At 45.1% G+C, this 26,694-nt stretch overlaps 1 protein-coding gene across 3 annotated transcripts in view; it reads right to left on the bottom strand.

Annotated features, from left to right (window-relative positions):
- The window catches only part of RPAP2 (RNA polymerase II associated protein 2), a 99,259-nt gene that overhangs the window by 61,892 nt on the left and 10,673 nt on the right, over positions 1–26,694 (bottom strand). For 2 of the 3 annotated variants that reach the window (XM_069737564.1, XM_069737566.1), the window contains exons 4-10: positions 24,701–24,799; positions 22,540–22,605; positions 21,558–21,646; positions 20,590–20,625; positions 13,583–14,474; positions 12,513–12,607; positions 4,910–4,990 (exon numbers count right to left, since the gene is read on the bottom strand). In XM_069737564.1, the coding sequence (XP_069593665.1) occupies positions 4,910–4,990; positions 12,513–12,607; positions 13,583–14,474; positions 20,590–20,625; positions 21,558–21,646; positions 22,540–22,605; positions 24,701–24,799 (1,358 nt within the window). The remainder of the gene's footprint in view (positions 1–4,909; positions 4,991–12,512; positions 12,608–13,582; positions 14,475–20,589; positions 20,626–21,557; positions 21,647–22,539; positions 22,606–24,700; positions 24,800–26,694) is intronic. The other variant, XM_069737565.1, reaches the window with a different exon arrangement.

The raw sequence follows: 26,694 nt of genomic DNA, 5'->3' as shown, positions 1-26,694 counted from the left end.
AGTTAGTTACAGAAAATTACCATACATAGCCATGTATAAAATATTATAAAGATAATAAACTGTGCATGTTAATCGTTAACATGTTATTTGAACCTTAACTACATTAACTTCTAATAAAGCTTCTAAAACTAACATAACATAGTGCCTCTTGCAGGAGAGTTCTAAATAGACTCCGCCCTGTGAGTGAATAGTGTCTGCATAATCATATACCCTTTTTTTTTTTATGCGTATACTGAGTTATCTTGGCCTAAACAGTATGACAGGATGAGTTCCATCTTCCCCATATCTTCTCAAATTTGGCTGGACAACCCCTGTTTTGGTACAGTGTCCGCTCATACGGAATAATTGAGTTCACCAAGTCAACCCATGCTCTAAGAGATGGACAGGAACCTCCCATCCAACGCATTGCCAATACCTTTCGTGCCATAAATAGCGATTCTCTCAGAAAGATTCCCGTGTGGTGATCCCAAGTCTCTGCCTCCCACACCCCAAACAGGCATACCAGTGGTTCAAGTGGAACAGGGATCAACACCAAGGATGTCAATAGTACCGTTACCTCTCTCCAAAATTGAAAAACAACAGGACATTTCCATATCATATGAATGAAATCTGCGTCACTGGAATGACACCTCAAGCAGTCTGATGAATGAAGATGGCCCATTTTAAATAGACGAGTCGGGGTCAAATAGGATTAATATATAATACTAGATTGTGGCCCGATTCTAACGCATCGGGTATTCTAGAATATGCATGTCCCCGTAGTATATGGACAATGATGATTCCAGAATTCGCGGCACACTGTGCCCGTCGCTGATTGGTCGAGGCAACCTTTATGATATCATCGTCGCCATGGCAACCATTATGACATCTACGTCGATACTGTGCTCGTTGCTGATTGGTCGAGGCCTGGCGGCCTCGACCAATCAGAGACGCGGGATTTCTACGTTGATACTGTGCCCGTCGCTGATTGGTCGAGGCCTGGTGGCAACCTTTATGACATCATCGTCGCCATGGCAACCATTATGACATCATCGTCGCTGTGCCCGTTGCTGATTGGTCGAGGCCGCCAGGCAGGACGCAGGATATCTACGTCCTTTATGACATCATCGTCGCTGTGCCCGTTGCTGATTGGTCAGAGACGCGGGATTTCTACGTCGATGCTGTGCCGGTCTGGTGGCCTCGACCAATCAGAGAGCCGGGATTTCCAGGACAGACAGACAGACAGAAAGAAAGACAGACAGACAGACGGAAAAACCCTTAGACAATTATATATATAGATACAGTTGGATCATCCTATTATTGATTGATGGGGAGACCTTAGTTGGAGATTCCAAGATTTCATCCCATTCTTCTCCTAGTGTATCTGGAAGTAGCCTCCCCCATTTTCCCTTAATTAAATCTAAGGTGGATTCTTCACCTATGGATATCAGATAGGTATATAAAGAGGAGATGAGTCCCTGAGGCCCTTGTGATTTGAGAATTCCTATTAACGGTAGAGTTGAAATAGTTCTACCTGCACCCGTATTCCGTACATATGATTGGAAAGCAGATCTTAATTGTAAGTAGCGGAAAAATTGAGATCTCGGTATATTGTGAGTATTTTGTAATTGTTCAAAAGAAACAAAAATCCCCTGGCTATGTATATCGCTCACTGTGAGGACACCATACGATACCCAAAATTCAGTAGATGGGTGGCCTAATAATCCCGGGAAATAGCTATTGTTCCACAGTGGCATTTCGGCTGCTATATCATTAGATTTTGTTACTTTTTTAATTTGCCTCCATATCGATCGAGCCAATCGGAGCAAAGGAAGCAAACGAGGGACAGTAATTTTCTCCATTTCCAAAAAACCCAGCGGGCAATCAATTTGAGCTGAATGTAATACATGGCTTTCAGAGTTGGGAAGAGACTCCCCGGGCATCCACTTATTTATCATTTTAGCCAGCCCAGCAAGGTAGTACAGATAGAAGTCCGGCACGGCCGCCCCGCCCCCCTGTTTGGGTCTCTGCAGAGTGGATAGTTTAAGTCTAGGCCTAGCTTTCCCCCATATGAAAGATGTGGTAAGGGAATTCAGGGCTGCAAAAAAAGATTTAGGTATTAAAACGGCACTATGTTGAAAACAATAGCTCAATTTTGGGAGTAATATCATTTTGATCAGGTTAATACGACCAGCCACAGATAGCGGGAGCTTGTCCCAGGTAGCAAATTTAGATTTAACCACGTCCAGTAGTGGGTATATATTGAGATGCAAATCTTGGTGACTGCGCTGAGACATATGTATTCCAAGGTACTTAAAATTGGAGACTATGGGTAGCAGCGAGAGGGTTTCAAGGCATGGCATTGGGGTATGGGAGAGAGGCATCAAAGCAGATTTATCCCAATTTATATATAGGCCAGAAAATTTACTAAATTTATCAATCATCGTTATTATTTTTGGTAATATATCTTCTGTCTGGTCCATAAACACCACCATATCGTCTGCATAAAGACCAATAATGTCCACTCGATCAGCAATATGTATCCCTTTAATGTCTACAGAGGACCTCATCCGTATTGCCAGGGCTTCTATAGCCAAGGCAAATAGAGCTGGGGAGAGAGGGCATCCCTGGCGAGTTCCCCTATGCAAGGAAAATGGTGCAGATATAGAACCGTTTACCACCATACGTGCCCCAGGTTTCGCATATAGTGTACCTATCCCTCTTAGAAATTTATTCCCAAACCCATATTTCCGTAGGCATGCAGTTAAAAAGGACCACTCAAGGGAGTCAAAAGCCTTGGCTGCATCCAACGAAGCCAATGCCCACTTATTGTCCGGCTCTAATGAACTATATTGAATGACCGATTGCACTCTTCTAATATTAATAGAAGTATTTTTCCCGGGCATAAAGCCGGTTTGATCTGGGTGTATGAGATCTAATATGATTGCATTCAATCTAGTAGCCAGAATTTTAGTGAAAAATTTGTAGTCCACATTCACTAAAGAAATTGGTCTATATGATCCACAATCCAGAGGATCCTTCCCCTCCTTCCTAAGCATGATAATATTAGCATCATAAAACGATTCGGGTATCGATTCTCCCTCCCATATTCCCCTAAGTACCTTCAGCAATATAGGTGCTAATTTATCACGGTATTTCCTATAAAATTCAATGGGAAATCCATCAGGTCCCGGGGCCTTCCCAGTAGCCATATCTGCTATAGCATGTTCTACCTCTTCCAGAGTAAATTCAGCCTCCATAAGAGCTCGTTGGGATGGACTCAGCGAGGGGAATGTTATATCCGATAAATAATCCAGGCATTCATCGACATCTAAACCACTATTAGACTTATACAACGAAGTATAATAATCATAAGAGCCCTGAAGTATTCCATCAGTAGAGGACACCAATGAGCCATCGGACACCCGGATCTGCAATATTGTGTTGGAGGTGCTATGTTGGCGCACCAAGAAGGCCAGGAGTGTGCTGGCCTGATTCCCTAGCTCAAAGTAGGACTGACGAGTAAAAAATAATTTGCGCTTTGACTTAGCATCTGTATGTTGGGTATACAATCTCTGGGAAGTAAGCCACTCAATTCTGTTACTGCTGGACTGATCAGCTATATAAGTGGCCTCCGAGTCTTTTAATCTTTGCTCTATCTCCTCGTCCTCCCTCGCTGTCACCCTCTTAATATAGGAAATAGTAGAAGACAAGCATCCTCTCAGGTATGCCTTCAGGGTATCCCAGAATAGACCAAGGTTTTGGATTTCTGAATGTGTCAGCACAAAGCCATCATTCTGAACATTTGTCAATAAACTGACAACTGGGTGTCACCCTTCCCCCTTGTTATAGGGGTGCATCTCTATACAATCTGACACTGTCAGCAATGATTGGACAACGTCACTGCATGCAGGGACACACCCTTAGCTTGTAACACCCAATTGTTAAATAAGTCATTATTTTCTACTAAGAACTGAGCAGTATTGCTGTGAATCTAGCACTAAGGCGAGATAAAACACTTACTAGAAAGTGTCAAGTTGGTTTCTGCTATTTTCTCTCACTTTCCTCCTCCTCCTTTCCTCTCCATAGACTTCAATAAGTGCCTGTAATGTGATCCCTCAGTGGGCTGCTAGTCTGTTCTGTCTTTAACAAGATGGATTTTAGCTTCCCCCAACCCCAGATCGACTACAGCGATGAGGAGGTGGAAGAAGGAGAAGTAGTGGCTGATTAGTGGAGAAATAAGCATATTTTTCTAATATATACTACAGTTTTTCCTAATTTTGCTTGTACTATGGAATCTAATATATAATTGCCTAGAATACTACTTCCTGCAATTTGTGCCAACTTCCGTGGCTTTGTCCGGAGCTAATGTCCGGAGCTAATGTCTGGAGCTAATGTCCGGAGCTAATGTCCGGAGATAAGTGACGTCAACAGTGTCCAGTGTCTGATTGGTTGCCGCCTGCTGCGAGCGACCAATCAGAAACGTGCCGTACTGTGACACACTCCGCCCGCCATTTTGGTGTGATTTTTGAATTTTTACCTCACAGCAAGTTTCTACTGCGTGGAGGCGGGCCCAGTGACGTTGCTCTTCAAGCTCCTGCCGAATTTCGTCAAAAAAATGATAATACCATTTACCAAAACTATATATATTTAGTTGTGAAGTGGTTCAGTGACATTTTCACACCAATTTTGAACTTTTGTTTGGTGTTTTCTCCATATACTGCCTATTATTTTTGTTCTTTCTTACTATTATTTATTAATTGTATTATTCTTACATTTGAATAAATAAAGTATATATGGATTCTAGACTCCCGATTCTTTAGAATCGGGCTGCCATCTAGTATATATATAAAAAAACAAAAGTTGAAATGACCGTGACCATTTAAATTTTACATATGTAACTATGCAGTCATAAAAAAAATAAACTCACCTGAATGTTTTGACCAGATCGTGCAACTCTTTGGATACATCACTGTATGTGATCCGAAGTGGCATCAGTATAGCTGGAAAGCTAGAAAGAAGGAAAAAATAGCAGTAAATCTTGTGTCTGTTGCAGAATTCTGTCCATACATGCGAGTATTAGGCTCTGAAAACCATTACTGTCTTTACAGTAGGCTCTGTTATGTATTCTGCAGTATGTGACTGCATGCAGAGCTATTTCACTCTTCAAAAAGGCAAGACACTGGGGGCTGCGTCAGGGTTCCCCAGGTTGTGTCCCCCTTCAATAAACATATAAATACATGAGTGCGGACACTGCGATTAAAGAATACATGAACTGCACTGTTGCTATAAACGTTAAAAACGTAAGGTACTTAGTGAGTGCAAAAGCCATCCAACCACGTCAAGGTTCACATAAATATGAATGGCCAACCACATCAAGGTGACCTTTTAATATGGATGGTCCCTATCACTTATAGCCTACCTCGCCATGCGCCAAACTCATCTGAATACGAAATGAAAGAACAGGAGGTGTGCCTCACAACTAAAGCCCTGACTGGGAAGAATGTGTGCAGAGGCAGGATATTAGTGATTGGGACCATCCATATTAAAAGGTCACCTTGACGTGGTTGGATGGCTTTATAACCGTCTCATCAAAAAAAGCTAACTAGTTCCTTACGTTGTTAACGTTTACAGCAATATTGGAGTTCATGCACTCATTAGTCGCACATCATGTGTGTGTATGACTGTACATTGGCCACATAGCGTATTTGTGCACCTGAACATTGATTTAATGCTAAAGGTGCGCGGGCCACATATATATATTTTTTTTGCCCTTTCAATGGAGAGTCTTTATTTAACAAAAACAAAATACACAACAGAAATCAGGTTTATATTATAAAATTACTTATTTTCATCTCACGAGACACGAACAAAATAAATTTGGCATATGACACGTGCCAAATATTCTTCCTTCAGAACAAACCGCTGTTACTAGAAAGTTTTTCAAAAGCAGAATACACAACATGTACAGAAGGGTTTTCATTCAGTCCCATTGCCCCCAGTGCATAATCTTCGGCCCAATTGCCCCGTTGTATAACATCTGCCCACTCAGCATGCCACCATCTGTCATTAGTAACAAATGGGAATAAATCACTAGTGGTGCACAGGTCACTGATACCAGGCGGGTCTATAATGGGAGCCACCAGTGGAACGAGTCAGATCATGACATCTCTTCTCAATACTCTAGCAGCTGAATGCATGCCTTACATCACCAAGCACAATGCCAAGTGTCAAATCTAGTGGTCTAAACCAGGGGTCCCCAACTCCAGTCCTCAAGGCCCACCAACATGTCATGTTTTCAGGATTTCCTTAGTCTTGCCCAGGTAATAATTGCATCACCTGTGCAATGCAAAGGAAATCCTGAAAACATGACCTGTTGGTGGGCCTTGAGGACTGGAGTTGGGGACCCCTGGTCTAAACCCCCCAAAAATGGACTCTGTGGCAGTGGGCACATGTTTTGTGGAGTGACTGTTCACACTTTTCTCACTGGCATCGGATGGACAAGTTTGGGTTTGGTGAAGTGACTGCCAGGAGGACGTTACTTGTCTGACTGAATTGTGCCAACGCTACAGTTTGGTGGAGGAGGGATAATGATATAAGGATGTTTTGCAGGGGACGGCCATGGCCCCTTAGTTCCTTCCAGTGAATGGAAATCTTAATACTTCAGCACAACACATTTTGGGTAATTGTAGCTTCCAACTTTGTGGGAACGGATTGGGGAAGGCCCTTTTTCTGTACCCCATGACTGTGCTCCCGTCCACAAAGCCAGGTCCATACAGACACGGTTGGGGGAGTTTGGTGTGGAAGAACATGACCGGTCACGCAGAGCCTGGACCTCAACCCCATCAAACACCTTTGGGATGAACTAAAAAAGTAGACTGTGACCTCGGCCTCCTCCAACATCAGTGTCTGATCTCACAAATGTTCTGGATGAATGGGCAAAAAGTCCCACGGAACCCTCCAAAATCTTGTAGAAAGTCTTCCCAGAAGCAACCACGGAACCAACTCCACATTAATGTCTGTGGATCTAGAATGTAGAATTTCTTGGCAGCAAATCTCTATTATAATGTACTAGATGGCAGCCCGATTCTAAAGAATCGGGAGTCTAGAATCCATATATACTTTATTTATTCAAATGTAAGAATAATACAATTAATAAATAATAGTAAGAAAGAACAAAAATAATAGGCAGTATATGGAGAAAACACCAAACAAAAGTTCAAAATTGGTGTGAAAATGTCACTGAACCACTTCACAACTAAATATATATAGTTTTGGTAAATGGTATTATCATTTTTTTTACGAAATTCGGCAGGAGCTTGAAGAGCAACGTCACTGGGCCCGCCTCCACGCAGTAGAAACTTGCTGTGAGGTAAAAATTCAAAAATCACACCAAAATGGCGGGCGGAGTGTGTCACAGTACGGCACGTTTCTGATTGGTCGCTCGCAGCAGGCGGCGTTCAATCAGACACTGGACACTGTTGACGTCACTTATCTCCGGACATTAGCTCCGGACAGGAAGTTGGCACAAATTGCAGGAAGTAGTATGCTAGGCAATTATTATAATGTATATATAATATAGGGGACATCGACAATGATAACTCGGAGAGATCTATAAAAACAGATTAGAGAACTTGTACAAAACAAAGCGCTAAAGAAACGATTAAAAACTCATTTTCTAGATGCACAGAGCGCTGATCCAACGCTTATGTCCTATAGTGGATCACTGGATCCCTGTGTGGCTCAGTGGGGATTGATCATTCGTAAACATTTGTTCGGTGTCAAATTAGGCTTTAAAAAAAAAAAAGGATCCAGTTAATAGCGGGTAAAGGTTTCAGGTTCCAAGGTCATTTGTTCTATACGCAAGGACAACAGTGACCCCTACAGGGTAAAGGGGCTCTCTTCCTATAGACTCTCAGCGTTACTAACACCAGCAGAACGTAGGGACGCCGCCAAGGGAAACGCATTTACTTTCCGACCAGCTGGAGTGTCGTCCATTGCTGCTTTCTCAGATATTTCCACTGCCACTGACACTTAAGTCGATGATGTTTCTGCGTCGTGAGAGTCTTCGTATAGTCGGACGGAGCTGAAAGGCTCGAGTCGAGGGCGAGTACAACAAATAAGCTGGGCGGCTTTTCTATTACTCTGATGGGGACCCACGGACGCAGCGATGCCTGAAGTAGGAGCACGGCTGGACAGATCATTAAAGAGGAGCCATGAGTGTCTCCTGATAAGTCTGGATTAGTATAGATTTGTAAAAATAAATAAAAATCTATTTTGGATCATCTGTGGAATAGGGCGGTTCCATTGTTGTTCCTCCTGGCAATGTATGAAGCTAATGAAAGATGGATATTACCATTCCCTTGTCAAAAGGGGCAAATCCCTACAAAAATAAGTCCACGATCCATGACACAAAGCGCTGACAGAATATCATTATATGCTACAGATGGGGCAGAAGATGCAATGTAAAGATCTGGATTGTAACGCATCTCTACACAGATGGTACAACACATCTTCACGGGATCTCTTTTTGGGATCCCTAGTAGGTTTCTCCATCTGGAAAAGATTTGACCAAGCCTAAGGCTAGGTTCACATTACGTTATGTGAACCCGTTTAACGGAGTACGTTACACCGCAGCATAACGCGGTGTAGCGTAGTCCGTTAACGCCGCCATTGATTGTAATGGCGAATGCATCGCTAGCGCACGCCCACAACGTTCGTGGTCCGTTCCTAGCTAGCGCAGATCGGGAATCTGCGCTAGCGGGATCGGTTAATGCGATCCCTTTTGGGACATTGCGTTAGCGCAGTCCGTAGCGCTATGCGCTAAACGGACTGCCCTAACGCAATGTGACCCTAGCCTAACCCAGATGAGGTTTAATGCTGATAAATGTAAAGTAATGTACCAGGACGGAGTAATCCTATTGCTGCATACGCATTAAATGGCAGTATACTCGGGACTACAGAACAGGAGAAGGACTTGGGTATTCTGGTGACAAGTAAGCTGAGCAGCAGCACTCAATGTCAAGCAGCAGCTGCAAAAGCAAACAAGACTTTAGGGTTTATACAAAGAGAGATAAAATCCCACGATCACAACGTATTATTACCCCTTTATTACTCACTGGTGCGGCCACATTTAGAATATGGGATCCATATTTGGGCTCCACATTTTTAAAAAGGATATTCAGAAGTTAGAGTCAGTTCAAAGGCGGCAACTAGATTATTACAAGGGATGGAAGGCCTCTCATATGATTAGAAAAAAAAAGAAGTCTCAGAGCAGATCTCATCAAGATGTATAAATATATATGTGGTCAGTACATAACACTGGTACACGACTTATTCCGTCTGAAGACCAGACGAAGGACTCATTACAGGTGGAAGAAAGGCGATTCTGGCAGCTACATAGGAAAGGGTTCTTTACAGTTAGAGCAGTCAGACGGGGGAATGCCGACCACAAGAGCTAGTAATGGCAGATAATATTTAAAAAAAGGTCTGGATGCTTTCCTCAATACACAAACCATTGGTGGTTATAGATAATCTAGCAATAAAGAATGCAGAACGGGTGGAGACAGGGGAAACTAGTGGAACTTAGGTCTTTTTTCAACCTACATAACTTTGTAAAAATCTTGGTCCTGGTGTGAAAAACAAATTTGGGGTTTTTCATGCATCACTATCTACATGTGTCCAGATGAGTGCAGAATTATTTACGACTGCTCCTCTATACCCGGACATATTCTTGCAAACAGAGAAAAACAAGAATATTGTTTGTATGTTAAGAACGGTGCAAGTTTTCACACTTTATAAAAAAAAAGAAGGCAGCTTCCTGCTGGTGCTGGGCAGGGGAAGGTGACAAGAAGTGGGGCAGATCGAAGTGCTTAATATAATAGACCTGATGTTTTACATGGCCGGATGCAGTGACACCCATTCTGTAATAAAGGCGAGCTGACAGAACAGGACGAACGCTCGGAGATCATCATACAATCATGTGAACATCAGATGTGCAGCGACCGTACTGGCCGAGTGACCGGCCGACCAGCTGGCATGTAGGAGGCCCTCCGGACTCTCCACCATTAGCAGATACAGTGGGGCAAAAAAGTATTTAGTCAGTCAGCAATAGTGCAAGTTCCACCACTTAAAAAGATGAGAGGCGTCTGTAATTTACATCATAGGTAGACCTCAACTATGGGAGACAAACTGAGAAAAAAAATCCAGAAAATCACATTGTCTGTTTTTTTAACAATTTATTTGCATATTATGGTGGAAAATAAGTATTTGGTCAGAAACAAAATTTCATCTCAATACTTTGTAATATATCCTTTGTTGGCAATGACAGAGGTCAAACGTTTTCTGTAAGTCTTCACAAGGTTGCCACACACTGTTGTTGGTATGTTGGCCCATTCCTCCATGCAGATCTCCTCTAGAGCAGTGATGTTTTTGGCTTTTCGTTTGGCAACACGGACTTTCAACTCCCTCCAAAGGTTTTCTATAGGGTTGAGATCTGGAGACTGGCTAGGCCACTCCAGGACCTTGAAATGCTTCTTACGAAGCCACTCCTTCGTTGCCCTGGCGGTGTGCTTTGGATCATTTTCATGTTGAAAGACACAGCCACGTTTAATCTTCAATGCCCTTGCTGATGGAAGGAGGTTTGCACTCAAAATCTCACGATACATGGCCCCATTCATTCTTTCATGTACCCGGATCAGTCGTCCTGGCCCCTTTGCAGAGAAACAGCCCCAAAGCATGATGTTTCCACCACCATGCTTTACAGTAGGTATGGTGTTTGATGGATGCAACTCAGTATTCTTTTTCCTCCAAACACGACAAGTTGTGTTTCTACCAAACAGTTCCAGTTTGGTTTCATCAGACCATAGGACATTCTCCCAAAACTCCTCTGGATCGTCCAAATGCTCTCTCGCAAACTTCAGACGGGCCCGGACATGTACTGGCTTAAGCAGTGGGACACGTCTGGCACTGCAGGATCTGAGTCCATGGTGGCGTAGTGTGTTACTTATGGTAGGCCTTGTTACATTGGTCCCAGCTCTCTGCAGTTCATTCACTAGGTCCCCCCGCGTGGTTCTAGGATTTTTGCTCACCGTTCTTGTGATCATTCTGACCCCACGGGGTGGGATTTTGCGTGGAGCCCCAGATCGAGGGAGATTATCAGTGGTCTTGTATGTCCTCCATTTTCTAATTATTGCTCCCACTGTTGATTTCTTCACTCCAAGCTGGTTGGCTATTGCAGATTCAGTCTTCCCAGCCTGGTGCAGGGCTACAATTTTGTTTCTGGTGTCCTTTGACAGCTCTTTGGTCTTCACCATAGTGGAGTTTGGAGTCAGACTGTTTGAAGGTGTGCACAGGTGTCTTTTTATACTGATAACAAGTTTAAACAGGTGTCATTACTACAGGTAATGAGTGGAGGAAAGAGGAGACTCTTAAAGAAGAAGTTACAGGTCTGTGAGAGCCAGAAATCTTGATTGTTTGTTTCTGACCAAATACTTATTTTCCACCATAATATGCAAAAAAATGATAAAAAAACAGACAATGTGCTTTTCTGGATTTTTTTTTCTCAGTTTGTCTCCCATAGTTGAGGTCTACCTATGATGTAAATTACAGACGCCTCTCATCTTTTTAAGTGGTGGAACTTGCACTATTGCTGACTAACTAAATACTTTTTTGCCCCACTGTATCAGGAAGATCAGGATTCTGGAGCTTTGCTGTAGATAAATAAATAGGAATGGTACGGCCGCAGCTTATCCCCTCTTCCTACAGAGAACACATGCACGCTCGGATGATCTGACCGTGCATGCCAGAGTATTCAGGGTCTGGAGACATAGTGGGATATATCGGAAGGCTGGAGCAAGTCAGTTCTTATTTTTGTCTTTTGACCACATTCCTATGGTTTAATAAAGCGGGTTTAAGGGGTTGTCTCGTCACCTTTAATGGGTAACATTGCAAGGTAAAAACAAGCAACTTTGCATCGTATTTAAAAAAAATAATCTGCTACGTTTTCAAAAAGAGGGATTATTAATTGCATTATATACTGCTTTTTGCCTAAGTTACCAGCTCCCTGTAGTATATTATCAGTGTTCGGTCTCCTAGTAAAGGAGTGCAGCGCTCGCAAGCTCACTGTCCTTAAGCTTGTACGCGCTGCTCTCTGTACTCCTCCAAAGTTGACCCTGCTTGCACTGGAGAATGAACCTTTTGGACCAGCGGCGCACCCGTGACGCTGGCCTGAACTTTCAATCAATCAGGAGCGCACTGTCACCACCACCCCCCACACGTTGGCAGGAAGCAGAGAGGCAGGGGAGCGGTGCACTCCTATTAGACAACCCCTCTTATGAGCAGCCCCAAGTAAAAGGTAGCAAAATACATCTACAGGTCTGTAATCTTGGTAGCCAAAACTAGGCTGCCATCAAGAATACCTCAGCCATATTGGGGCTGTATTTCTGGTTGTTAGAGCCATGTTAAATACCTAAAGGATATGGAGACGACTAATTGTTTGCGATACTTCATTTACTACTGCGCAGGCTACTTACACTTTTTTTAGTTTTTCTAGTACTATTCGTTTACGGATTTGGTGCTGGGAACATGAATCCACGAGAGGAAGAGGTGGAGCCCAAGATGTTGCTTGCTGGGAAAAAAAAAAAAAAAGAACATAAGAAAAATAAAGGGTTAATCCACCCCCATACCAAGTAAACGGCCTTAAATATATGTATTGGCTAGAAATATGAAAATCCGTCACTTGTATTACTTTAATCATGGATATAGACAAATACAAGATAAAAGCATTCCGATGGCTTAAAGGGTTAATCAAGACCACGACTTGAAATGTATCAACCGTTATCATTAGTTTTTAATTTTAATTTTTATGTTTTAAATCTACTAATAAATGTGATGTTTTATGACTTTTGTGGGTGCTGGATTTTCCCATTTTTTTCGATATCCAAGTCATGTCTGATTTTTCCATGGTCCATAGATGGACTGATATCTGACATGTCTGTGTAATTTTGCGTGAACTGCAAAAAAAATAAAAACGGACGTGTGAACAGCCCCATAGACTATACTAGATACGGTCTCTGTACATGAAAATCAAGGATTGTACTCGTACATGAAAAACGGACCTCCGAGTTGGCCCTAAAAGCTCAATTCATGGTGCACAGACGGACCAAACACTAGGGCCAGGATTATGTACCAATTCCGAATTTAAAGGTTTTTTTTTAGTTTTGGTAAACCAGTGTGTCAGACGCAATTTGTTTTAAAAAACTAACTCTGCTTCACTCACCTGTCCCAGGTCCAGCGGCAAGTCTCCACCACTACTATCTTGTCTGTTACTGCCTGCAGCACGTACGTCATATAGGCAGCACTGCAGCCAATCGCAGGGCTCAGCGGCTCATGCCATTGACTCAGGCAGGGTTGCTGAGTTCACTGTGCGCTGTTTTCTTGCATACAACAGACACCAGGAGTAGTGGAGACTCAGCACTGGACCTGGGGAGGGTGAGTAAAGTAGAGTTTATTTACAGAAAACTGCGGATTATGGACAAGGGTTTTACGAAACTGATAAACCCTTCAATAGCATATCCTGAACTGGTTGAGTCTGGCTACTAACCTTGCGTTCAGCCACCTGAAGTCCATCTTGCTCATGTTCCACCTCTTCGGGTAACACGTACTGTCCCGTGAAGAACTGCCTGGCTCGAATTTCTAACATTTTTGTGTCTTCTCTAAGCTTTGAATAATTAGGAAGCGGCTTCGAGACCCTGTTTTGGTTTCTAAGAGGCAGACCCTCATTCAGGAGTGTCTCGCTGTTAGAAGAATCCTCCGTGATATCATTGTCCAAGTCTAAGTCATCTTCATCTAGTTCCTGCACCTCGAAGGTGGCCACCGGAACGTGTTCTTTATGTTCTACTACGTAATCTGTGCCAAAGAGATATTGCAAGGTTTCCTCTGATTTCCATTCGTTTAAGGTCTGCGTGAGGACTTCGAGCATACCACCTTTACCTACGACAGGATGAACGCTGGTTTCTTGGGTCGCCTGATAAGTCTTGGATTTGCAGAGAAGCTTCCTTAGATGCTCTGCACCACTTTTGCTTACTGCTCTTTGAGTCACTTCCGTTACTACCTCGGTGGCCTCTGTCCCGTGCCCAACATCTCGAGGGCATTGCCCATCAGGGTCTCCTCGTGGGTCAGACGTCTTTTCATGGTCCTTTAAATTACAATGACCTAATCTCTCTGTAGTGTCGGCCAAATTCTGGTCTAAGTCCACCCTGTCCGGAGTCCTCTCCTCCTGGGTAACATTACCGCTGTCCGGTAGTAACTCTGCATCCTCATGACTCTGTTCTGGAGCCGGGATGACCGAGGAGACAAAGGCCTGTTCACCTTCGCCGTCCTCATCGCTGTTGGCAGAGCTCGATCCGCCACCTTCTGTTGTACGTTTAGGTTTCTCGATTTCCGAAGCTTTAATGCGTCTCTCGGTTAATTTGACTTCTTCTCCGGATCTACCACTGACAAGAAAGAAAGTGGTGCATGTGACTCCATTAAAGTTTAATGACTGTGATAAATAAGGGGTTGTCACCTTTGGGGTCATTTTTTTTCTTAACCCTGCTGTTGACCGACCTTGAACTTCAATATTCTTTAAAATATTCAAGATGCGGCTCTGAAACCCGTGGCCGACCGACCCATCCTCATTTAAGTCAATCAACCACAAGTTTCAGAACCGCATCTTGAACACCCCAAAAAATTGGTTCTCATTTCCCCAGCAGTAGCGACTTTTTCATTTTTTTTTTAATTTTTAATTATTTATTTTTTTAACTGCTCTCAGCTGATCTATGGCAATAGACCACATCAAAGTTGGATGTGCAGGAAAACATATGGTGCAAAACAATGTATGCAAAAAATATTTTTAGCCACAAATATATGCATTAAAAAAAAGGAAAAAAAAATTGCCTCTAGAGATGGACAACCCCTTTAACATATTTAACTCCCAATTCATAGAATCCATTAACAAAAATGGACACACGCAGCATGCGCCACATACTACTGTCATGGTGTCCAGAAAGAAGAGGCAGTGAAGGTGTCCGTCCGTGGAACATATGTCAATCAGGTCTTGATGGGAGAAGTTTCCGTCAGGACGGCAGGAGACGACTGCAGATGGGATTTTTTTTGCTGAGTTTTCGGAGCAGAAACGAAGGAGTGCTTTGACATTTTGAGAGTTTCTGCTCCAAAAACTCCCCGAAAAACTCTGTGTGCACATAGCCCTAACTGGAAGGGTGACTCCTCACCCCAAAAACAAAAAGATAAGATGACCTTTATAAAATAATTCAGGATGGCAGAGAGGAAGCAAGTTGGGAAAAAAGCACATTCAGTATCATGCAGCTTTAAGATACACATCTGATAAGGAAATGAAACTCTAAAATGAAGTATCAATTTGCAAATGAAGGAAAAAAAAAATCCCCCGAAACGTTTCATATTCACAACGTAAAGAGCGACAGAAGTGACTGCAGACAATCCCCGGCAATCACCTCCCGAGATCTGCGCTATCTGCTCCTAAGGCCTCTTTCACACTTCAGTTATTTGGCGTCAGTCTAAAACCGCCATTTTCCTCAAATAACGGATCCGTCAATTTTTTTTGACGGATCCGTTATTTTCCCATAGACTTGCATTAGTGACGGATTGTGACGGATGGTCGTCCGTTCCATCCGCCATGCGACGGATCCGTCGAAATTTGGCGGACGTTTTCTGAAAATAGACGGACATTGAAACGTTTTTTGTCAACGCCGAAATGGCGGATCGCGACGGATCCGTCGTGTCCGCCGTTCCATAGAATGGGCGCCTATGGGTGACGGATCCGCCGCAACCGTTTTTTCGGCGGATCCGTCGCCCCAATCCGTTTTTTCAATTGCGCATGCTCCAAAAAGAAGATACTTTTCCCAGACAACCCCCAAGTAACGGATCCGTCAAAAAAACGGATCCGTTAGAACCGTTTTTACAACAATTGTGACGGATCCGTCAATCCGTCACTATGTCGGTAGTGACTGATGCCAAATAACTGAAGTGTGAAAGAGGCCTAAGCCGGGGGGTGACGGAAATCACAGAGACAACAAATGTACAGATTTAGTGGCCGCTTCTCGCTTTCTATCTCCTCCAGGGACATAAAAAGGTGCTGAGAGATGTGACGGGGCCCCGGGGACGGCACAAATAAATCTGGCATTGAACTGTCACCAGATGTAATGAGCAGGACGGCAGGATCGGCTGGTGCCGCCTGTGTACACAGAACGTATGTGTGCGAGGTTTCATCAGGCATTGTTACCTGCAGCTGTACAGTAAATCATACACCGCAAACAGGGCCACGCCGCAGGAAAAAACAAACAAGGGTGCGGATCTAATCATCAAAGGAAGCGAGGGCGGAATAAGCCCCCAAAACGGGATTTTATTTCATGCGGAATCATATCATTTCACAAACTGTAGACTGGGGGTGGTCCAACCTTCCGGCATCTCTGAGCCACATCGGAGGAAGGACAGTTGTATTGGGCCACACATTAAATACAAACACTAGTCAAAGCTGACAAGCTTAAAAAAAAGGAAGGTCTGTGCACAATTTTCCTGATTTCCACCACCATAGAACAGCAAAAAATGTCTCACATATTTCTAATTACGCATTGACTTGTTTGGAGTATGTTTTAAAGTCAAACAGGTCCCAGACTGCTGTATACATCACATAAGATACACAGACTGCTGTATACATCATATACGATACACTGAGACTGCTGTATACATCACATAGGATACACTGAGACTGCCGTTTACATCACATAGGATACACTGAGACTGCTGTATACATCACATAGGATACACGGAACTGCTGTTTACATCACATAGAATACACTGAGGCTGCTGTATACATCACATAGGATACACTGACACTGCTGTATACATCACATAGAATACACGGCGACTGCAGTATACATCACATAGGATACACTGAGACTGCTGTATTCATCACATAGGATACACAGACTGCTGTATACATAACATAGGATACACAGACTGCTGTATACATCACATAGGATACACTGAGACTGCTGTATTCATCACATAGGATACACAGACTGCTGTATACATAACATAGGATACACAGACTGCTGTATACATCACATAGGATACACTGAGACTGCTGTATTCATCACATAGGATACACAGACTGCTGTATACATAACATAGGATACACAGACTGCTGTATACATCACATAGAATACACTGAGGCTGCTGTATACATCACATAGGATACACTGACACTGCTGTATACATCACATAGAATACACGGCGACTGCAGTATACATCACATAGGATACACTGAGACTGCTGTATTCATCACATAGGATACACAGACTGCTGTATACATCACATAGGATACACTGAGACTGCTGTATTCATCACATAGGATACACAGACTGCTGTATACATAACATAGGATACACAGACTGCTGTATACATCACATAGAATACACTGAGGCTGCTGTATACATTACATAGGATACAAAGACTGCTTTATACATCACATAGGATACAACGAGACTGCTGTATACATCATATAGGATACACTATGTGATGTATAGAGCAGTCTCAGTTTATCCTATGTGATGTATACAGCAGTCTGTGTATCCTGACTGCTGTATACATCACATAGGATACACAGACTGCTGTATACGTCACATAGGATACACAGACTGCTGTATACATCACATAGGATACACTGAGACTGCTTTATACATCACATAGGATACACTGAAACTGCTTTATACATCACATAGGATACACTATGTGATGTATACAGCAGTCTCAGTGTATCCTATGTGATGTATACAGCAGTCTGAGTATCCTGACTGCTGTATTCATCACCTATGATACACAGACTGCTGTATACATCACATAGAATACACGTAGACTGCAGTATACATCACATAGGATACACTGAAACTGCTTTATACATCACATAGGATACACTTTGTGATGTATACAGCAGTCTTAGTGTATCCTATGTGATGTATACAGCAGTCTCAGTGTATCCTATGTGATGTATACAGCAGTCTCAGTGTATCCTATGTGATGTATACAGCAGTCTCAGTGTATCCTATGTGATGTATACAGCAGTCTGAGTATCCTGACTGCTGTATTCATCACCTATGATACACAGACTGCTGTATACATCACATAGAATACACGTAGACTGCAGTATACATCACATAGGATACACTGAAACTGCTTTATACATCACATAGGATACACTTTGTGATGTATACAGCAGTCTTAGTGTATCCTATGTGATGTATACAGCAGTCTGAGTATCCTGACTGCTGTATTCATCACCTATGATACACAGACTGCTGTATACATCACATAGAATACACGTAGACTGCAGTATACATCACATAGGATACACTGAGACTGCTGTTATATCATATAGGATACACTGAGTCTGCTGTATACATCACATAGGATACACTGAGACTGCGGTATACATCACAAACGATACACAGACTCCTGTGTAAAGACTCACTTAGACCCTGGAGCAGCAGAGCTATGGTGCTAGAGAGCTGCAATGGCAGGAGCGAGCAAGGAGGATGGAATGTGCTAACTACGCCCACAACAAACATCCCGATGCTGGCACTAGTCAGTGTCAGATTTAATCCAGTGTTTTTTTTTGCCATGTTCAGTATAGATCGCTGTGTGTGAGCACAGTTCTCTGCACAAAAATTGATGGACGGGCGCCCTGAAAAACTCTGACGATAGCCCACTATGCAACTAAGCACTGTGACCCACTGGAAATCTGTGTTGGGCTGCATTAATAGCCATCCTGGGCCGCATGTGGCCCTAGGGCCACAGGTTGGACACCCCCACTATAGACTCAATGATTCATAAATATGAGCAATTGTAATACACAAAGCAGATGTGTAAGTGACTGAATGAGCCTCATCTATGGGGCTGAATTTCACAGGACCTGGGATAAACGTGTAGGTTCTGCATGTCAAACACACAAATGTAAACCGCACAGTTCACAATATGTCCGGCCCCATGCACCCAGAGTTAGCATTTATTCACATGTCCGCATTGCAAGTACATGCTCTAAACGTATATTTCATGGTCAGAAGTGTTATGATTAGGCAACTCAGTACCACAGTGAACATAGAGGTCAGAGCACATACAGTGATCTGACAATAATCCAAAAACATAGAACGAGCTCTGAGACGTGGGAACTCTGTTGACCGCAATCCCTAATCCTATCCAACAACACTAGAGGCAGCCGTGGATTGCGCCTAACGCTACCTATGCAACTCGGCACAGCCTGAGAAACTAGCTACCCTGAAGATAGAAAATAAGCCTACCTTGCCTCAGAGAAATACCCCAAAGGAAAAGGCAGCCCCCCACATATAATGACTGTGAGTAAGATGAAAAGACAAACGTAGAGATTAAATAGATTTAGCAAAGTGAGGCCCAACTTTCTGAACAGAGCGAGGATAGGAAAGGTAACTTTGCGGTCAACACAAAACCCTAAAAACCACGCAAAGGGGGCAAAAAGACCCTCCGTACCGAACTAACGGCACGGAGGTACACCCTCTGCGTCCCAGAGCTTCCAGCAAACAAATAGATAAGCTGGACAGAAGAAAAGCAAACAAAATAGCAAGGAAAACTTAGCTATGCAGAGCAGCAGGCCACAGGAACGATCCAGGAGGAAAACAAGTCCAATACTGGAACATTGACAGGAAGCCAGGATCAAAGCACTAGGTGGAGTTAAGTAGAGCAGCACCTAACGACCTCACCAGATCACCTGAGGGAGGAAACTCAGAAGCCGCAGTACCACTTCCCTCCACCAACGGAAGCTTACAGAGAGAATCAGCCGAAGTACCACTTTTGACCACAGGAGGGAGCTCTGCCACAGAATTCACAACACAGAAGATGTACACAGGGTATGTGCACACGTTTAGTATTTGCAGCAGATTTTTGAACTGCAAAAACCAGAGCATTGGAGAAATAAATCTCATCTCCAGAGATCTCGATCTACGCATGCGCAGCCTCCGGCAGACATTTTCTCGAGGCCCACAGCAAAGGAAATGATAAGGAAAATGGACTCTGCTCACCGGCGCCGACACCTTTTGAAACATAAGGCACGGCACCATCATCCCGCTCCTGCCTGCCTCCTGTGACCCCGCTGCCATCCCTGGTAAGAACACTTTGGATTATAAGACACACCTTCCCTTTTCCTCCGAAATTTGGAGGAAAAAAAGTGAATCTTATAAATTGAAAAATCCTATCCTAAGGATACGTCTTCAATGATAAAGTAGTGGACAACCCCTTTTAAATCATCTGGACTGAGCTGCAATACCAATAATAGCATGTGGACAGGCGTGGCGCTGTTTCTGAAACACAGCGGCCATTTTTTTTCCAGTCCTGTGCAAAAGCTTTAATAAGAAGTCATCAATATAGAAGTCCTAGAAAAGCCCCTTTAATGCATAATGATAAGTGCATACCCTTACAATTGAAGAACACAATCATATATATAAGCTGATAAGACATCATTGAATTACACATATAATCACACAAATAACACACATAGAAGCTTACCTTTTCCCTTCCTTGAGAAGTTTAATGACGGGGGGGCTGCAAGGGGAAAAGTAAAATCAAAATCAATTTTAGCAACATCGAAATAAAATATTTCAATGTTAAAGCACGCCATTATATAAGCATATGGACTTTCCTTCCCTCCATTGTGTCCCAATAATCCACCTGAAAGGACGTTATATATCGGCCATTTACTGCTGAACATCAGCATTGTGTACAAATCTCAATGCACAGCACCTCCTTGTGGCCAAGCTGGGGAACTGATATATCACCATGATGAAAGGGAAAAATCTGCGTTATTTACTGCGTGTCTACATTTATCATATGTAACATTTCCACCATACAAAGGTGCTGACAGTCTGTGTGCGTGCCCTCTGCATAGGAGTGAAATCACAAGAAAAAGGCATAAGAACCTCAAAAGAAGAAGACGCATCAGTGTAAACAGGGCACACATTCTGCACCATGTCTAATTTGGGGAATATGGAATTACAAATCATGGAGTTAGCATGAGCTCCCTTACCTATGGATAATCAAAGCCTCACTGATCAATGTGTTTTTTTGTTTTGTTTTGGTGCTGCCCAAGACTGGGGCATGTATACAATTAACAGCCATTACTTACCTCTTTAATCCCCCGCCTCCCTAGGGCTTCTAGTGTCCCCCCTGTTGGCCCTGCAGTAATGACGTCCCATCCATCATCCAAGTGACCCTTGCACATATGACCGCTGAAGACATGGGCCCTATCAGTGATAGATGGGTGCCAGCTGATGGGTGGGGGTGCCGGAAGTCGCACCCACATCGATCAGATATCGATGGCCGATCCTATGGCTAGGTCATTGACTAAAAAGCAGTGGCCAACCCCTTTAAGTATAGGTTCTCTTTACAAGTAGCAAGAACGATTGATAACTTCCATTAACCATATCTTAAAGGAAAATAGAAATCAGGATGGAACCTGAAAACAGACAAGAGATTACCTTTCTTCCTCTCTGCTCCACACGGGGGTCTTTGGGATTTGTGCTTCGTAATACTTGGATGCCCGGTAACAAAAATTGCTGCAGAAACACTGAATCATAAAGGGGAGTTGTGTTAATCAGATTTTCTCATACAAGGTGCAGAGGTTACGTCATAAGCAAAGGGCAATCTATGGCAAGATTCCCACGCAGGTTTCGCCCCGACATGTCAGATCGGGCAGAAGAGACAGTCACTTCACCATCCCTAGGCTTATCACTGATAATGTAGTCTAACTTGTTATATGATATCTATCATCTACATCCCAACATCACCATAAAGGTACGGTATAATGGCTACTGCAGGGCGCAGGTGCGGGACCAATACTAGTCACAGGGCCCGGTGACGCTGATGAGAGTGGGGCGGTATGATAAGGAATGCAGGAGGCAGTTATCTTCCAGGCACCACATGACCCGGAGCCTGGAAGAAATCATTAGCATAAAGGGTTAAAAGACCCTTTGTCAACAACAAGACCATTAATATAAGGCATACAGGTAGGACTAGTTTAACCCTTCTATCACCCGTATCCCCATATTAATAGGTCATATACGTCCGGGGGGTGACAGAACCTAAAAAACACCTTTTTAGGAAAGCCTTCACCCTGCGGTGACCCTGCTGCCATCTCATTACCTCCGACTATATTCCAACCCCTTAAAGGGATTATCTGAGAACGGGACAAAAGTCATCAGTCGCTCTGTGTGACCGCAGACTGCCGAATGGTGAGAGCGTGAGGAGCGCACGCCGTGACAATATCCTGGGAATTATTATTATTAATTCCGCACCCTCACAATTCGGCAGTCTGCAGTTGTACTCTGGTCCCTTGGTGGAAAGAGCAAGGTCCGTAACCTGATGTCGGCCGTTCCTAACGTGACCCTCCGATGTTCAAAGCCAAATATAGAAAAAGAAAGTAGTGATGGGAAGCAGAGGCCATCACTGCGCGGCACCAACCTTCCTCTCTGTAATGTCATACACTTTGTTGGTCTTGGTGGATATTTTGTACCTTTGCTTTGGTACCTATGGGGGGAACAAAAAGATAAAGAATGGATCAAAATGAAGATTCAGGCTCTTACCAAATGTAACAATCTGATTCCAAAAGAGCCAGTACATAAAACCACATCCCCCATAATTCACAATGTCCTATTACTAATAGTATTTATTGTGCTGTCTTATATTTCCCCATCATGTCCCACAGGGGTGTAGGGCCGTCATCATTAAAGGAAATCACCAAAAATGGCAGCCGGAGCTCGGCACTGGCTCACACATCGGGCCACACTGCTGATGACGTGCACAAAACCGGGCAGATTAATGCGGCTTTTAAATTAAGTGTGCTAAAAGCCAGTATTAAAGGGGTTTTCCACCTCTGGGGCCATTTTTGTTTCTTAAGTGCATGTATTTAAAGGGGTTGTCCGGCCTTAGGGTGACTGCAGACTTCTGAATCCTCACATTGCGCACACTGCAGGCTGTGAGGATTCTCCGGTGTCGGTGATAGGAGTGGCTGGCGTGTGACCACAAGTATATGATTTGCATACACGCGATCACATGTCGAATAAAGAATTCACAATTCTGCAGACTTGTAGTCTAAGGCTGGACAACCCCTTTAACAGAGAAACTGCTTTTAACAACCTAATACTTTTAAAGGAGTTGTCCAGTACAAAATGACCACAAGATGCTGCATAAAATGAAAACAAAAACATACATATGCTTCCCGGAACAGCGCCGGTCCTCCACTGTGAGTCCTGTGTCCCTGGTGATCTCATGCATGTCACATCTGCACTGCAGACATTGTCATAAGATGGCTGGGGGACACAGGGCTAAGAGCCGAGGAGCGGCCCCGGTTCAGGATGCATACACGCTTGCTTTTTAACTTTTATGCAGCACATTTGGGACAGGCGGACCGGGGCGCGATCGCGGTAGGGGGAGGGGGGAGCGAGCCCGGCAGGCGGACCGAGGAGCGAGCCCGGCAGGCGGAGCAGGGCGCGAGCCCGGCAGGCGGAGAGGGGAGCGAGCCCGGCAGGCGGAGCGGGGAGCGAGCCCGGCAGGCGGAGCGGGGAGCGAGCCCGGCAGGCGGAGCGGGGAGCGAGCCCGGCAGGCGGAGCGGGGAGCGAGCCCGGCAGGCGGAGCGGGGAGCGAGCCCGGCAGGCGGAGCGAGCCCGGCAGGCGGAGAGGGGAGCGAGCCCGGCAGGCGGAGCGGGGAGCGAGCCCGGCAGGCGGAGCGGGCAGCGAGCCCGGCAGGCGGAGCGGGGAGCGAGCCCGGCAGGCGGAGCGGGGAGCGAGCCCGGCAGGCGGAGCGAGCCCGGCAGGCGGAGCGGGGAGCGAGCCCGGCAGGCGGAGCGGGGAGCGAGCCCGGCAGGCGGAGCGAGCCCGGCAGGCGGAGAAGGGAGCGAGCCCGGCAGGCGGAGCGGGGAGCGAGCCCGGCAGGCGGAGCGGGGAGCGAGCCCGGCAGGCGGAGCGGGGAGCGAGCCCGGCAGGCGGAGCGGGGAGCGAGCCCGGCAGGCGGAGCGAGCCCGGCAGGCGGAGCGAGCCCGGCAGGCGGAGCGGGGAGCGATCCCGGCAGGTGGACCGAGGAGCGAGCCCGGCAGGCGGACCGAGGAGCGAGCCCGGCAGGCGGAGCGAGCCCGGCAGGCGGAGCGGGGAGCGAGCCCGGCAGGCGGAGCGGGGAGCGAGCCCGGCAGGCGGAGCGGGGAGCGAGCCCGGCAGGCGGAGCGGGGAGCGAGCCCGGCAGGCGGAGCCGGGAGCGAGCCCGGCAGGCGGAGCCGGGAGCGAGCCCGGCAGGCGGAGCGGGGAGCGAGCCCGGCAGGTGGAGCGGGGAGCGAGCCCGGCAGGCGGAGCAAGCCCGGCAGGCGGAGCGGGGAGCGAGCCCGGCAGGCGGAGCGGGGAGCGAGCCCGGCAGGCGGACCGGGGCGCGAGCCCGGCAGGCGGACCGGGGCGCGAGCCCGGCAGGTGGACCGGGGCGCGAGCCCGGCAGGTAGACCGGGGCGCGAGTGAGCGGGAGAAGTCCGTGGTTGCAATGTGCTTCACCTGCACAAGCTGAGCTGCCTAAAAACCACAGCAATTTTCTGTAAAACCATGCGGCACAAATCGCTATATACACTGGTTATTTTCTACTTACATTTTCAAGCTTATTGCTGCAGATGGGATAGCCGCATATCTTTACTATAGAGCGTTCCTCTACTACATCCTTATAGTACGATGGAGAAATAAATTTGGCCTGTAGAGAAAATGGAAACAATGTTAAAAGGGTTACAGCAGACAGATCACTGGATTTCACAATACAACCTGTATACATTATTAAACCAGATTTCTTAGACCTGATGAGGCTGGTGTATTTCCTTTGAACACTTTTGTCAGAATGACTGTGCTGGGGTATGTTCACACTGCATTTTTTCTAATGTTAAAAAAAGAAAAAAAGACAGTTTTTAAAGCAATATACATTTCAGAAAACTCTGCATTTCTCTGGAGTTTTGTAAACTTGAAACGGCTTTTCCTAGCGATTTTGGTTGTTTCCTGAGTTTTTTTTTCTTAGCCGGTGATTTTTTTTTTTTTTTCCTTTTTAAATGTTTTTTGATCTCCATAAAAAAACAAATGCTAACTTTTTTTGTGGCAGAAAAACTGAAAACACGGTAAAAAAAAAAAATGCCCAGGTGTTAAGCGTTTTCCTAACAGAAAACTCCCGGAGAATGTGCATGCTACATCTTTTAGCATCTTTGAAAGTACGAAAATTTACAAGGAGCTCAAAAAACGGAAAATAGGGATTTTTGTGTACTCACCGTAAAATCCTTTTCTCTGAGCCATTCATTGGGGGACACAGCTCCCACCCTGTTATTAGCTTGTGCTCGTTTTTCTAATTTGTCATGCTATACTGTCATGTAAAATCTGACATGCCAAACTCTCATATGTTATTATCGATCTCCTACTGCTTTTGCACTGAACTGGTTAGCTGAGAGCCAGCAGGAGGGTGTATTCTGCAGGGGAGGAGCTAACTTTTTTGTATCACTTAGTGTCAGCCTCCTAGTGGCAGCAGCATACACCACGATCTGTGTCCCCCCAATGAATGGTTCGGAGAAAAGGATTTTACGGTGAGTACACAAAAATCCCTATTTTTCTTTTGCCTCATTGGGGACACAGACCGTGGGACGTCCCAAAGCAGTCCCTGGGTGGGGACAACATCTGATCAGGCCCTGTGTAACCGCTACTTACAAGTGTGCCACCGCGGCCTGTAGAGTCCGCCTGCCCAGACTCACGCCTGCGGACGTCTGGGAATTATAGTGCTTCAATGTTGCATGCGGACTGGACGAACCCGCAAAGCTGGCAGACGTGCTTTGCTGACGGCTGGTGTCTAGAACCCAAGAAACCTTGATTGACCGAGTGGAGTGAAAATAGGCTGACGTCTAACACGGAAGGACTTCTGGATGGTGTAAAGGATCCACCAGGCTAAGATGGCCGAACAAAGGGTTAAGCCCTTCCTGTAACCGTCAGGAAGCCCAAATGAAGTGTCCAACCTCCGGAAGAACGCCGTCCTCGACACGTACCTACTCAGGGCACTCAGATTGTCCATGGTATGGGGAACCCATTCTGTTTTGTGGACTCGTACCGAAAGAGAAGAGGGAAGAAGGTTGCCCTCTTAACAGTGGGAGTACGATACCACCTTGGTAACAAGGGACGGGGATGGCCTCAGGACAACCTTGCCTTGATGGTAATAAGGAAAAAGGTCTGAAGGAACAGAGCGGCAAGCTCTGAAGACTCATCTGAATGACGTGAACGCAGAGAAAAGAGGGGGGACCTTCCATAATAGTAAAGTCTGTCCAGATCACAAGGAGTCTACTGCAAGACCCCCAGGACCATTAAAGTCCCAAACTGTAATGATATGCGATAGGGAAGAACCACATGTGAAAACTTCCTGCGAGAAAGTCCCTACTTGCAGTTTTGTTGCAATAAGATGGAAAAGTAATAGTTCTGCAAACAAAAAACCTAACACCTGACTTGGTCAGTGCGGATCTCCCAGGATTAACTGAGGCCCTTCCTGCTTCCTAAAGACTCTCGGAATTAATGGAAGGAGCGTGATGGAAGTGGTATCATGGAAGAACCGGAGCATGCACTGCGATG

This window comes from Ranitomeya imitator, chromosome 8 (assembly GCF_032444005.1).
Source record: "Ranitomeya imitator isolate aRanImi1 chromosome 8, aRanImi1.pri, whole genome shotgun sequence".
Classification (NCBI taxonomy): Eukaryota; Metazoa; Chordata; class Amphibia; order Anura; family Dendrobatidae; genus Ranitomeya; species Ranitomeya imitator.
This window is presented reverse-complemented; position numbering and strand designations above follow the sequence as displayed.